Source organism: Manacus vitellinus, unplaced genomic scaffold (assembly GCF_001715985.3).
Source record: "Manacus vitellinus isolate BGI_N305 unplaced genomic scaffold, ASM171598v3 scaffold_3_pilon, whole genome shotgun sequence".
In the NCBI taxonomy this organism is placed as follows: domain Eukaryota; kingdom Metazoa; phylum Chordata; class Aves; order Passeriformes; family Pipridae; genus Manacus; species Manacus vitellinus.
Window position 1 is genome coordinate 32,455,935 of NW_021940535.1, and position 14,964 is coordinate 32,470,898.

General features: G+C 38.7%; 1 protein-coding gene across 3 annotated transcripts in view; it reads right to left on the reverse strand.

Moving 5' to 3' along the window:
- The window catches only part of ANKIB1 (ankyrin repeat and IBR domain containing 1), a 54,273-nt gene that overhangs the window by 38,220 nt on the left and 1,089 nt on the right, over positions 1 to 14,964 (reverse strand). For all 3 annotated transcript variants that reach the window (XM_018075610.2, XM_018075611.1, XM_018075609.1), the window contains exon 2: positions 12,436 to 12,704. In XM_018075610.2, the coding sequence (XP_017931099.1) occupies positions 12,436 to 12,623 (188 nt within the window). In that variant the 5' untranslated portion in view covers positions 12,624 to 12,704. The remainder of the gene's footprint in view (positions 1 to 12,435; positions 12,705 to 14,964) is intronic.

Below are 14,964 nucleotides of genomic sequence, written 5' to 3' on the forward strand. Positions count from 1 at the left end.
CCACCTCTTTGAAGCACTGGGGTCAGAGACAGCAATGGTGAAAGAATTCCATGCGAGGGGAGAAAGGACAGTTAGTTCCCAGAGAGGTAATATCAGGGTAAATCAGAAGCATGGCACGTACGTTCAAGAAGTCACTGCAGAAATGCTTGCACTGTTCCCATAAACCACCCCCCACATAAAACCTGCAGAAGTCACTGTATGTCTCCTCTCCAGGCTGTTCCCTGACTCCAAATAGTTTACAAATATGAAAAAACCCAGTTATTCTGGAATCCTCATTATATCAGAGCAGGGAACCAGCTTCTACCCTCCCTGACCTCATCCCTAAGACCGATTAAAAACAGTTTCAAACACTTTCAGGCAGCTCAGTCACCTGAAAGCAGGTGCTGCCTAAATAAAAAATCAGACAATATTGCTCTTGGTGAACAGTGGTGAGCAGAAGAACTTGGTAACCAAATTGACAAAAGAAAATGTTATTTACCTCAGTTATTGCCTTATGCTATGGTTACAAGTCTAAATGCCATCTCCTCTTTCTGTTGTCCCTGAACACATCCCACCGGGCACCACATGGTACACTTTTCTCTCAGAGTTTGTCAATGCTTTGTTCAGGACAAAGAATAATCCTAGAACTATTTTATTAATAAAGGAAGAGGTTGTACAGGGTGGATGTGGAATTTCCCTTTTGGAAATTATTGAAAGCAGTCTGAACAAGTATTTCAGTAGGAAAAATTAGGCACAGATGGTCTGGTCCTGCGACAGAAGGATGTTTTGATGGTAGCTGTTTCTCAGTCAGAATTCTGTCCTTTCTTCCTCCTGAAAATCTCTGAGCAGTTTGAATTCATAAGGAAGCTTATTGTCAAAACACTGTTTTCTTTTAAATAAGTGGCAACAAAGTATTCAGAGGAAAAGATAAAAACAAAACAGTCTCCTCTACGTTGCCCTATTTTGGCAGCAAAATTGTTCCTTAGAGAAATCTCTCTTTCATTCCATGATAGCTGACATGATAGATGCATTTGTTAGGAAATATGAGTATGCCAAACTTGAGATTAAAGATCTTGTCAAAAAAATTTACAGCATATTTTGTTTGCTTGGGGTTTTTTTGTTTGTTTTTGGAGGAAAGGGATTTAGCAACACAGGCAAAATGCTTCAGAGTCAATTACATGAAATGGTAAGATAACCAGTACCAAACACTATCTAAAATCAATTTGCTGGTTTGAATTAGCTTTTCATAGTATGAAACTAGAGACAGAAAGAAAGGAGGGGAAAGAAGGTGGGAAAGATGGAGATAGAAGGAGGGAAATGGGTGGGAGGGAGAAAAGAATGGAGGGAGGGAGGGAGAAAAAGATAACTCAGTGGAGGACAAGGAGATGTATTCTATAGAGGCACTTGGATATGATCAGCTCTTCAGTGCAAGGTGAAGTCAAGCCAGTGTTGAAAAGCCCAGGTGAACCCATGACTTCAAGTTCAGAGAAGATGACTAGTATCCAAAAAAGGGTAAATTTTACATCCACAAATTCATTATTCAACAAGACTCCATTTTTAACAGTGGTATTTGGTGCATAAGACTTCCACAGATCAGTTCTGTAGACTCCTGCAATTTGGCTCACAACTTCAGAGGTATAAGAAGCTAAATTTTGCCTGGAAATGTACTGATAAAGTGAAAATATGCATTGCCTATGGGAAATATCACTTAACTGCAAGGCAGCCAGACTTTACTCTAGTTGCAGCTTCCAGATTTTGCTTTAAGCTGTAGCTCTTTGCAGAATCCAAACTTGAGGTGACAAAAGCATGAAAAAAGTGTTGAAGAAGTGACAAAAAGGAAAGGGCTGTAACATTTACACCTACCACTATCTGCATTTGCAGAAAAGCAGCAAGAGACTCAAGATCACAAGGCTGTGAACTTGAATAATAAACAACTGGGACATGCCCTCAGTTGGGAAACTAACATCAACACAACCATTTCTTCAGGTTTTAATAAAATTTTTAATGGTTGGGGGCATGAAAAACACCACGTTTACAGTCTCTTTGTCTCTCTAAACAAATGCCATATACATTATAGCTATATATAGACATACATCATTGGAACTAGGTGATCTTTAAGGTTCCTTCCAACTCAAACCATTCTGTGATTCAGTGCTATATATATATGCACATAAAACCATACAAAAATGTACCTATGCGTGGAAAAATAAAACCAAAATAAAAACTAGTGTAAAATGAGATTATAAAGGTAGTTCTGACAGCTGGAGACTAAAGCATGTCTGAATGAACAAAAACAGTGAAATGTACGGATTTTTGAATGCAAAGCACTTATGTATACTATACAAACTACACAGAAAATTACACTGTTGCTTTAAGCAAGACAAGTAAGGTACTAGAAAAAGGTGAGTTGCAGCAATAATGCAAAATAATCTGCACAGGGTTCCCTTTCACAACATCTCCTCTGTTCCTTGGGTTGGATAGACCTTTAAGTACAGCTTGCTAAAGAAAGTTACACTGCAAACTCCAGTGAAGGTATAAACCTAAAGCTCATAGCCTTAAGAGAAGTATGAGAATTAAGAAAAGTATTTTAAGAGCATTAAGAGAAGTATAGGTAAGCGGTGAGTTATAACAACAAACAGAAGAGCCAAGTCCTGTTACCCAATAATTTAAAACTCATATGCAATGAATTAATTCATACAATTATTGAATGTTCAGCTTCCAACACAGTAGGACAATATTAATGCATTAAACATTGAATAATGCTGATTATTTCACTAACTCAAAGTACTTTTCTCCCAAATGTAGTATAACAAAACAACCACAGTACTAGCAAGCACTTGAAGAAATCTTTCTAGTCATTACTGGTTTAAATAATTTTGTGAAGAGTATATTATTTACCTGAAAGCCACATCAAGTAAACATAATTATTGATATTTTTATTTGTTATATAGTGCTAGAAAATTATTTATTAGTACTTAAAGTTTCTTCTCTGTTTCACTGAGATTCTTAAGTCTTTCTTACAGCCTAGGAATCTCCTGCATCAGTAAAAACCTGGACAGGAGAGAATGACTATTCCTACTGTAAAACAAAGACTATGAAAGAAAACCCATATACTATTATACTGATTTTTCGTAAGCCTTAATTCAGTTGGCCCCTTGCCTAAGAACTGTTATTAACACTACCAAAATTCCCACAAACACTAGGAGTATCCTGATGTAGGAAGGTGCAAGGTTATACCAGTGATAATTTGGACTAAGAGCAAAGGAAGCATCCAGGAGGCTTTCAATGATACTGTCACCACTGCTGATGGAAGTCTGTGAAGAGTTAATTCTTCCTTCTGAAATTTGAAATCTTCACAGACATTCCAAGGTCCCTTATGTCGAATAATCCACTCCAGCCTCCAATTCTGTATTTTTCTTAAATAGAAATGCCTCCATTTGTTCCCATTCATATGACTCCTACCAAGTATAGTACATCTGTCCAAATAGGTCAAATAATTTCCTAGTACTCAATTTCTGCAGATTTTCAGAGAAAACCACCAATCTGAGAAGCAAGTCCAAACTATGGCAACATATGAATCACATCTTTTACTCAGAGAAATCTCAGGTTTAAATGGAAATCTTTTGACTCTCTCAACATGTGCTCTTCTGGGCCAATTTCACTTACGGACTTGACATAACGTTCCATTCAAAAATATTACCTAGAATGCAAGCACTGTCTTCACTCTCTCCTATTCCGGCTCTAAAAAGCCTTACCATCTTTTTCACTGTATTGCTATAATTTCACCTATGGTTTCTCCAAATAACTCATTTCCAAAAGACTATTAAAGTGATTAAAAGTAGGTCAGCATCCGCATCCGAGTTCCATTTCTGGACTGTTTCATGTCAACGTAGTAGCCCATCAGCTAAAATACACCTAAGAAAGGTCTTATACAAATATGCATCAATAAAGAACTTTGTATTCTCTTTACTAAAGAGATGCAAACAGGTTGAAAAGTTTCTCTGGTTTAGTGGTTTTGTGTCAGCAAATATGATTAAGTATGACCTTCTGTACAGAGATAGCAATCTTTGGCTTAGTACAACACAAAAAAGCAAGAGGCACAATGTGCAGGAGTGGCAAGGAGATACAACTGAATTGTGGAGCACAGATCCAGAGATAGTGTACACCAAAAGTAAGGAACACAAAACTTGGCTAATCCTTACATTTGTTTTACCACGGGCTAAAAAAAAAATCATGCTTTACATATAGTTCCTATGTCTGTTAGGATGAACAGCAGCATTAAACACAGAATTAAACAATTCCTGATGCAAAAATGTATCAATAACATCTGTAAGTTACTTGCAACCAGAAATTCATTGATTTATTTATGATCTACTTGAGTTTGGCCTTCCCCTGGACAGTCATAATACTGTTTCCAGGATCCCATGCCACTTCTGGATTTTATTTCAATATTCTGAGTGAGATTTCAAAAGAAATAGAGCTGAGTGCCAAATTAGAAGTGGCTTCCACTGGACCTGGCTGCTTACCAGCAGCTTTTGTGACAGCTCTCTGTAAAGTAAAATCCATGTGATTTACATCTCTGTCTCTGGTCCTTTCTTATATACATTTCTTTACAGCTAGAACCAACTCTTGAACATGGGTGTCAGCCTTCCAAGCCCCCTCTCTAAATCCCATTTTTTTCCGAAAAGACCATCCATGCTGAATTCTCTTCTCACATAACTGTGAGACTATTATTTTTAAACTGGTCTCAAAAAAATGTCAGATGAAATAATAAACACGAAACTACTAATGAGTGCATTCATCTTCACCTTTTAAACACACAGATTTCTATTTCTGAGTGGGACCACTATCTAAGTATCAGCTTGTAAATTACTTGGCAGTGTATGACATCTAGTGTTGATATTATTTATACAGCAATAATTATGAAATTCCACAGCAAATACTAACAAGCTTTGCATCACTTCTATTTCTTAAAAGTTATGAATGTTACAGAAATTATCTCATCTTCCTCTATCTCTCCCTCCAGTAAAATTGTTTCAATTTGTATGTTGCTTGATCTTTAATGACACTAATTTTTATTTTCCTTAAATGTCTCAATGACATAAATTTATTATGTTAAATTGAAAAAAATTTGCAAATTTAAATAATCAAATCATCCACAGTCTGAATTTTGACAAAAAGGAAAACTGGGTCAATATACAATGTCACTGAATATTCTGCTTGGATTTTGCATTTAGGTACGAAAGTTAATGAGTTATTTCTGATGAATTTACTTCTGTTTATCAGAAACTGCAAGTCTCTCAGTCATTATTCCAGTAACTACTGAGCCAACAAATCTCTCTGGTAAGGAAGCCACGTGTGACTCTAACCCTAGGGTGAACTTAAGCCATTTGACACAATGATTCAGCAGTTACCAATCAACTCAACGGAGTCACAAACTCTACCTGGCAACAAAATTAGTTTAAATAAAGATTTGGTTATCTCAGCTGTGAAGGACCAAAGCTGTTCTCCAGTATAACCCAAATAAAATTTTACTTTGCCTGTGGTAAAATGTTAAAAAGGCTCTACTAAGGAGAGCAGACAACACAGAATAAGCAATCTTTAATAGTGTACTGCACTAATCTATCGCATCTCACCACCACTAACAAAGCAATTTTATTCGCAGTGTCTGATTTCCACAAGGAGAGAAAAATAAGAACAATTTCCTAACAGTGCAGAAACACCTTGCAGCAAGAAGAGGCAATAACTCAACACACTCAACAGTAGCAGCTGTAACTGGAGAGCAAGGCTGTGTGTGCTGTGAGCAACAAATTCCACAGGCATCACATATCTTCAACCTACTAAGGTTAAAATAACCAGAAATCAGATAGAAAAAAGGCCAGTTTTAAGACCTGAAAACATAGCAGCTGACTGGATGAGCTTTGCTTGTTGGTCAGACTATTAGGATAAAGTCTAGCCACTGTTTTGTATTTTGTGAAGAAGTCATGAGGAGTACCAGGGAAGATACCTTGGGAAGCTACACACACCCAGTCAGGGAGAACGGCTTGTAAGTGAGACTTTGAGCCTTCAGGAAAAACCCCAAGGAAGTCAGTCAAGTAAGGGTCTGAGTTTTTCAACCTGCCTTACTGTACTTTAGAAGACAGTGCCCAAGTGGGTGGCAGCCTTTGAGAAACCTAGCAAATGCTACTGCTGCTATTCCCTGTCTGTAGCTGCTCCTCCAAGTATCCCCTCTGTTTTCTGTCTTTGGCAGTTTTCTCCAGTGGGGATTCAGTCACAGTAAGAACTCGCTCAGTTTTAAAGGCTTCTTAATTTTATTGTCTCTCACTATATCACAAGCAGCTTCTCCCACAAGTAGCATTCATGTCTCATATTGTAAAACTGCCAAAGAGTTCAATTTACAGCTTTGCAGGTGCTTACTATTTGATTTTACACATTTAGTATAATGTAGGATAAGATTCATCTTTGCAGCTCTGGCAACTTACAGTGCAGACAACTGTGGCTGATACAGTTCTCTTAAATTCCCTTTAAAATCAATGGGAAGAAAGAGGCACTTCTGGCACACAAGTAATTTAAAATATTTTATGGTCAACTTCACAATACATGAATTGTGCTGTTGCCTTCACTAGTCATTCTGACTAGATTATTACCTAGGCCCACACTGACTATAAAGGGGGCCTAGCATGAATATTTCCAATGCACACATACATACTAATATATTTTAAATATTTATCTGTGTAATTGTTGATAATTAAAAAGAAGCTTGCTTTTTGTTGTTCAAAGTGAATAATCTAGAGAATGACATTCTAATAAACTATTCAGATAAAATATTATAATGCATCATAAATTTTAAGTTATTGAAACAGGACAGAATTATTTTGTTATGTGGGAGAAAGGGAATATAGTTAGGTACTAAATTCAGAAGTCAAAACTTTTAAAAACTACCTTTAGGAAAGAAGCTTAGTCAACTATTATGCCTTCATAATCTTTTTTCCCAAACGAGCTTTAAAATTGCCTGGAGAACACCAAGAAAATTTAGTCATTCAAAGAGTTACCATGAAGAACAAAAAAAAAAAGACTCAAAGACTCCTTCAGGTTTTCTGAACAACCTACTGAAAACATCCATACATTTCATAAAAATTTCCTTACCCTGGAATCCTGTTGTTTTGGTTAATAGCTCCATATTTTTCCCATTTGTCCTTATTAGAGAAAGAGCTTCTAAGAACCTTACTATTTTTCTTTTACTCACATTTATATCAGAAGTAGTTATGGAAAGTAATTTAAAAGGGAACATCAGACTTACTGGCAAAGCGTTGAATAGATGTTCAGAAATTTGATAAAGAAAGAATATGATTTGCAGCACCTTTCTGAAGATTTTAGCACAAATGATTTAGGTCAATTTAGGTCTCAAAGTTTAAATATTCGCAGAACTTCTGCCAGTCAAAACAGTGAAGTAGCCTCTTTTTGATTTCCATCTCCAGAAAAAACAATATCTGAAATTTAGAGCAGCTTCAGCCTTATCTGAAAATAAGCAACCACGGGACCTCTCTAAAGCCAGATGATCTGCAAAGAAGTTAACAGGGTTTTCTCCAGTACTTCTCCTTAACATATATTTTTGCAGCACAAAAATCTTCTAATATCCTCTCAACTTCAAAGAAATCTTGTTCTGAAAAATAATCTACACACATGTCCCTCTAATTCATCCAAAACTAGTTTTCAACTTGACTGCAAAAAGAATAAAAGCCAACAAAACCTGGCACGGGAAGAGACAGTCCCGAATGTGCTGTGACGAATGCAACATTCCCTCTGATGTCAACAAGTTTTCTGGCAAATTCACCCTATATAACATATTGGTAATCTCAATACACTTTTTTTCATTGCATTACAATTGCTTAGATCAGTCATTTCTGAAACCTCCTAAACAGCCAGAGAAGGACTGTAGCTGAAATTCCAAGAGATGCATATTTATTTAAGTTTTTATAAAATATATAAATATATAATATATAAAATATCAGCCTAGAGGAAACCACCATTATTTTGATGTTCTGTCATTCTACTTAGTAGTGAAAAATACTTCCCAAATTACAGCAATGAAACAAGAAATACTTCCTATAAACAAACCCTGGGCCCATTTACCAGTGTTTCTCCCTGGCTAGCTTAGCTATGCCTTCATTGCCGGAGTTCCTTTACTCCTATAACTAAATGGCAATGGCAGACACCAAGAACGTTAAAAGAAGGGGTGGGGTGGGGTTTTTTTCTTAGTTTCAGCATTTGCCCCAATTTCCAGGATCTCTGTAACTGGAAACCCTTGCTTTTCTTGTTCTAGAAAAAAAATCAGCTTCACAAGCCTGTCCTGTCTCCCGACAGCCCCGTGTTTCTATCACCTCCTCCCCCCTCCTCTTCAGCCCAAGACCAGCAGCAACTGCTACAATCATTCACTTTTGGCTTGAATACTCACAAAGTGCTCAGATGTAGCAGTATGAAACACACAATGAAGAAAATCTGTCACTGATCCAAAAAGCTTCCCAGCAAAGCTGCAACACCGAAAGTCACACCACATATATTGTGAAATGACAGTTTATCTAAGTAGGTTTTTTTCCTTTCAACGTCAAGTAGGTCCTCGTGATTTCCAGTCACTCCATCTCAGCCACTTGCTGGAAAAGTCTGTTCTCTTGTTGTATCTCAGGAGTGGTTCACCAACAGTCAAACCCTAGTGAATAACTTTCCACAGTGATAGCAATTCTTTCTACCTGAGCAGTCAGATGGTCTAAAATGTACCTCAGGGGAAAAAAAAGCCTGAGAGCACTGGATGTGCTTGATCATCTAAAGACTGCATTTTCTAGAGAAAACTTGTTTCCTGATTGTGCTTTCTCTGTAATATCTTTACATACATTTAGGGAATGAAATTTGAACTATCCTCTTGAATATGAATCTTCTGTCAAGACCTTAATTCATAAGGAAACATGATAGATGTTTGCAGTGGAATAAGACCAATTTTTATGCTGTACAAAGCTCTCAAAATCCACCTTTGAGTGCTACCTATCTTTTATTATTATCATCAGCCCCTCTTAGCCCTTACTCTATTATCCCAAGCATGTCCCTCCCCAAACTACCTTGATCCCTGTAGTAGATTAACCTCCATTGGCTGCCAGATGCCAACTCGCCCACTCTTTCACTCCCCCTCCTCAACAGGACACAGGGAGAAAATACAACAAAAAAGTTTGTGGGCTGGGATAAGAGCAAGGACATGGTTCACCAATTATTGTCACGGGCAAAACAGACTCAACTTGGGGAAATTAATTTAATTTATTGCCAATTAATAGAAGAGTTGGATAGCAAGAAATAAAAACAAAACTGAAAGCCCTTTTCCACTGGGCTCAACTGCACTCCTGGCTCTTTTACCTCCTTCCCCACCAAGCAGTGGTGGATGGGGAATGATGGTTGTGATCTGTTCATGATGTTTCATCTCTGCTGTTTCTGCTGCTGCTCCAGAGTGGGGGTCCCACCCACAGGATACAGCTCTTTCAGAACTGCTCCAATGTGGGTCCTTCCCACAGGCTGCAGTTCTTCATGAACTGCTCCCGTGTGGGTTCTTTCCACAGGATACAGTCCTTTCAGAAACACACTGCTCCAGTGTGGGTCCCCCACAGGGTCCTGCCAGAAATCCTGCTTCTGTGGGGGCTCCTCTCCACAGGCTATGCAGCTCCTGCCTGGAACCTGCTTCAGCATGGGCTCTTCATGGGCTGCAGGCTCCTTCAGAGCACATCCACTTGCTCTGGTACAGGCTCTTCTGGGGACTGCAGGTGGATCTCTGCTCCACCATCGACCTCCATGGGCTGCAGGGGGACATCCTGCTTCACCCTGGTCTGTACCACAGGCTGCAGGGGAATCTCTGCTCCAGTGCATCCAGCATCTCCTCCCCCTCCTTCTCTGGTCTGGTGTCTGTAGGGCTGTCTCTCTCACATTTTTTTTCACTCTTCCCTCACAGCTGCTACAGAGCATTTTTCATCCTTTCTTAAATATGTAATCACAGAGGTGCCCTCACCATCACTGACAGTCTCAGCTCTGGCCAGTGGTGGGGCTGGTTTGGAGCTGGTTGGAGCCATTTGTGTCCGGCATGGGGTAGCTCCTGATCTCTTCTCACAGAAGCCACCCTTGCAGCCCCCTGCTATCAAAACCTTGTCACATAAACCCAGTACAATGCCGTTTTGTCAACTCCTCCTGACAGGTGTCACGGCCAGGAGATGGGGTGGAGGGTTATCCTGTGCCAGCCTTGGAGCAGGGGGGTCCTCTCTCTGATGAGCTTACTGAGACAACCAGAGATCAGGTGCTTTGAAAATTTTTGTTTGTGCTCATTAGCTGTGGCCAGCGATTTTTGGTTTTTAAACATTAAATGCTCTGCTAAAACAAACTGATATGTCAGGTAAGCATTATTTAGGGCTGCAGACCAAACAAAAGTTATACATTAATGGAATGTCTAACTGTTTCCCGTTTTTTATTTCAACACTCCTAGTGTACTTAAGTTTTCTATGATACTCAAGAAAAATGATCAAGAAATAATCCTAGCATTTTTTAACACATTCTTGCTAAGTCTTGTGAAAAGAAATTAACTGCAAATATTCAAATTTTTACATCTTGATCCAGTTTCTGGGATGTAAATGCTGGATGAAAGGCATAGCAACCAGATGACTCAGATGCTGCATAACAACTGTGCAGCTTGAAATCATTGAGAAAGTTCTGTTGGTTTAAGTTTCTGCCAGTATTCTTCATGCTGGATTACACCAAGTTTGTCCAAGTCAGGAGTTTTGTTTCATGACCCTTTCATGTCTTCTCCAGTTTCTTGTTTCGTCCTTTCTGAGATCACTATACCAGGATGTCCCCAGCTCCATTTCACTGCAAACTTGGTGTCTGTGCTTTCACCGTGTCTTTGGACAGTCACCACCCGCCATACATGTGGGAACAGGGAGTTTGTCCCTCTGCCTCAGCATTGCCAGATAGGTTATCTCTAAACACCCCAGAATATCTCACTCAATGTATTTTATTATGCAAAAGGTGGATTAATAACTGCACCACACCACTCTATTTTAACAAAATCTCACACAGTAAACTGTAAACACATCAATTTGTATCCACTTACAATAATATAAATTTCAGCCTTTAAAGAAAAATTGAATTATATGGTATGCATACAAATAACAGCTAGAGCTTGTAGTTAGTGTAGCTACAGATTCTCCAGTATTTAAAATGTTTCATCATCATCATGGCTGGGCTTCACGAACGAAGATTTGGGAAAGGCTCTATCCACATTTGTTACAAGCACACTGGTGGCTAATAAGGCCAATACAATATAGACATGTCCAATTGCAAAAGGCACAGCAGAAAGACTCCTTAGGTGATATATATTTAAAATGTTTAATGAAGAGATAAATATATGGACATCTCATAATTGTAAATTTCTCTGAAAATGCAAACAGATTAAAATTAGCAGAAATCAAGGTAAGTAAGAGTTCTAAAGCATGAAAACCTGTTAGGTGAATCTAAAACACTGAGGAAAAATGTATGGTGGGAGGCCAGATAGCAAGTAATGTTACAGCATATGAGGTATGAAACTAACATTATGAATACCACAGGCCCATCAGTAGATATAAACACAGAGATGAAGAGAATATTATCAATAACACAGTTCAGTAGTTATTTCTGCTCTGTTTCCCAATAAAAGGAAGAGAATATTTATGAAATTCTTTCTAACTTAGTGCCTACTGAAGAAGAGGTTTAGCAGTGTTTGCTGGGTACTAGCTTCACAAAACAGTAGATGATAATAGCTTGTGTCTGCAATGTCTGGACATGGGTAAGATGTTAATCTTTAACTGATCTTAGAGCACTAACAAAAATACAGAAGAATGGCAGCGGCTAACATTAGGGATTGCTGTCCATGTTGACTATGGCAATAATGAACTTATTCATTATCAAGATATTAATGTTCACTGTTATTGTCCAACACGAAAAGTAAAAGCTGCCTGAATAACACAAGAATAAATATATATTGTGACAGCTAGAAGTAGTCACAATCAGTATGGTATCCACCTGGTCTTGCAAACAGATTATTTTAAGACAGGAAAACACAACAAGAATGGTGGAATAGTCATTATTTTCAAAGAACTGTGATATATGAGTTTTCAGGAAGCAAGCTAAAACTGCTTAAGACTAACGTTACAAGAAAGGAACAGATACTAAAAATAAAACTGAAGACTGTTATACCAGTCTGTGATTATAGATTGATTTGCATGTTTTCTATTACTACTTGAACATGTTACAAACTCTGTGGTGCAAGACACACGTACATATGCACATATATGTGCACATCTATGCACACACACATCAGGTGTTTATAACCTACTTGACACTTGCATTTGTTAGGTCAGTTACTCACACCCAAGCAAAACTTCAAACCCTACTTACCCCAGTATACGGTTCATTCCATGCCTCGCAGCATAATGGAGCGGAGTATTGTGCTGGTACGTTTCTCCATAAGAAGTATTTGGGTCGAGAGTTTCTTTTAGTTGAGGGTTGCTCTCATAGATTTGGCAGGCCAAGTTTTCATCTCCATTTATAAGAGCTTTCCGGAATTTGGTGGTTGTATTTCCCATGTTGCTATCCTAGCTAACAAGGGCACTTCTTCCTTTCCCCTTCATCCACTTGTTGTACGGTTCTGTAACATGCTTCACAGCCTAAAAGAGACAAACAATATTTCAGTTATTCTGTTAAACACTCTTTCCTAGATGAATTCATCCAGAGCTACAGCACTGTAAATTGGCAGGTGAAAAAGAACAACACAGGGCCTGCAAGCTCTCCTCATGAATTGTTGAAATCCTTCTACGTCAATACACACAAATTCCCAGTTCTTCAGAGATTATTTCCCTGACAAATTGTGCCATCTCCCTCTCTGTGTAAATATCTTCACTACCTATACTCTTTGAACACGTGAAAAAGAAATAAATGGCCAATATCCATCTGTATTAGAAGACTGTCATGAAAAATGAATTTCCATGAATGAGAAATTAATAAAAAATTAGAAATTACTTCAGAAGCAGAGTAGATCTAAAGTAAAATTCTTAAACAAGGAGGTAAAATTCTTCAAAAGCATGTAATAAAGCAGACATCAGTTTAACTTTTAATTAAAGAAAATCATGTAAAAATGCGCTTGAAGCAGCTGTGCTTGTGTAGGTGGGTGTAAACAGTACCCTTCTGTGCCAGCAAGACAAATGCATGTGAACACAGGAATTACCATGGCCCCATCTTAATAGTTCTCCTTAGTAGATTCTTAAACATCTACCCCTTACGTGTAGACCAACAATGAATGCGGCCACACAATGCCTGACATTTGTACTGGCACAAACCAACTGCACCTCACAAATACTTCAAAGTACTTTCCAGCTGCTACGTTCCCCAGCCTCTCACCTTTACCTGGAGGCAATCAGCAGATCGAGCTGCATAAAGGCAGGGCGGACAGAGCATCTCTGCTCATGAGACAGGACAGCAGGAGCTTATCCGGTTGTGCAGCTGGAAAGAGCACATGTTGGTTTTTGTCAGGGGGACAGACAGCGGTGTTAGCACCAGGCTGCAGCTGGTAGCACAGTGAACCTTCTAGGAGCTCTCTTTTGTGCATGAGTCATCCCATCCAGACTGCTCCCTGCCAGACCTTTCACTCCAAAAAGCACACGCTGGGATCCAAATATGCCAGGCACAGCAGGTTAGGGGATTAAGGCTTACTATGTTGTATATGCAGATATAATTAGACAGGGCAGGAGCTGCCCAGTACCTTATATTCAACTTCTTGGGACTATCTCAAAGCATCTATTTCTACATTGGCTTTTCAACACAGTTAACTGCTGCCCCACCAGCCTTATAGACAGAAGAAATAGAGGAATCCAAGAGGTATAGAGCTGCAGAAAATCAAAGGGAATCAGGTTATGGATTCATGTGAAAAGGATTTGGGGAAACCTGGGGAAGACCTGCAATGAAATATTTTTGTTTCCTTGGAGCTGACCTCCCACAGCTACCCTGATGAACTTACGTGTCAAGCTGCATCCCAGGCTTACTATGGCTTTGCTCAGATCCCCTTCAGCAAGAGACCCTACCAGCAGGAGTCTTGCACTGATTCCTCTCCATAGTTTCTCTTAAAGATCACCTCATGAAGGGGAGGAAAAAGACCACTTTCATCCTAATCTCACCAGTGCAGTCTGATCTGTTCAAACAGGAGAGATGTGGCCTTGGTGGCCTCCATTTTCATTCCATTTTCCTATAAAATTTTGGTAAGGCAACCCTGATTTTGAGCTTTTGTGAGGTAACAATAACACTGCCGAATCAGCTGACTCCACATGCTAAACATCTTGCCCATGCTTTCCTCTGTGACCAGAGTTACCTAAAGAAGGAACCATAAAGTAGGTACTCATCTAAAAGCAAATGGACACTCTTCACAGTTATATACACAAACCAAAGCCTAGATTCTTCACACTAAGGATTCTGCATAATTTTGTATCTTTCTGTCATCTCTATGTTTTAAAATATAAACATGCAGATACTATGCAGATCTAATATTTATATTCTTCAAGAAAGGCACTGCATGAGAGCATGAGAGCACCATAGATGTCAGTGCTGTAGGTTAGTGTGTTTTCAGATGCAAAATCACCTGCATTACTCCAAATACTGGATAGTTTCAGGCTTTAGTCTACAAACCCAAGAAAAAGTCTACACTCTTCTGAACCAATCAGCAGTTCATATTACCTTTAACAGCTAGGATCTCAAAAACAACTTGAAAGAATGATTTTCAGTAAAGTTTGCTAAAAAGTTTAATATATGGTATTTTATCATCTGTCAATCCCTATCTACCATCTCTCAAGACTAGAAACTAAATCAGACTAGAGCAAGTGCCTGAAAGATATCAGAATCTTCATGGAAATCAATAATAATGATCCTACTAGTGCCTAT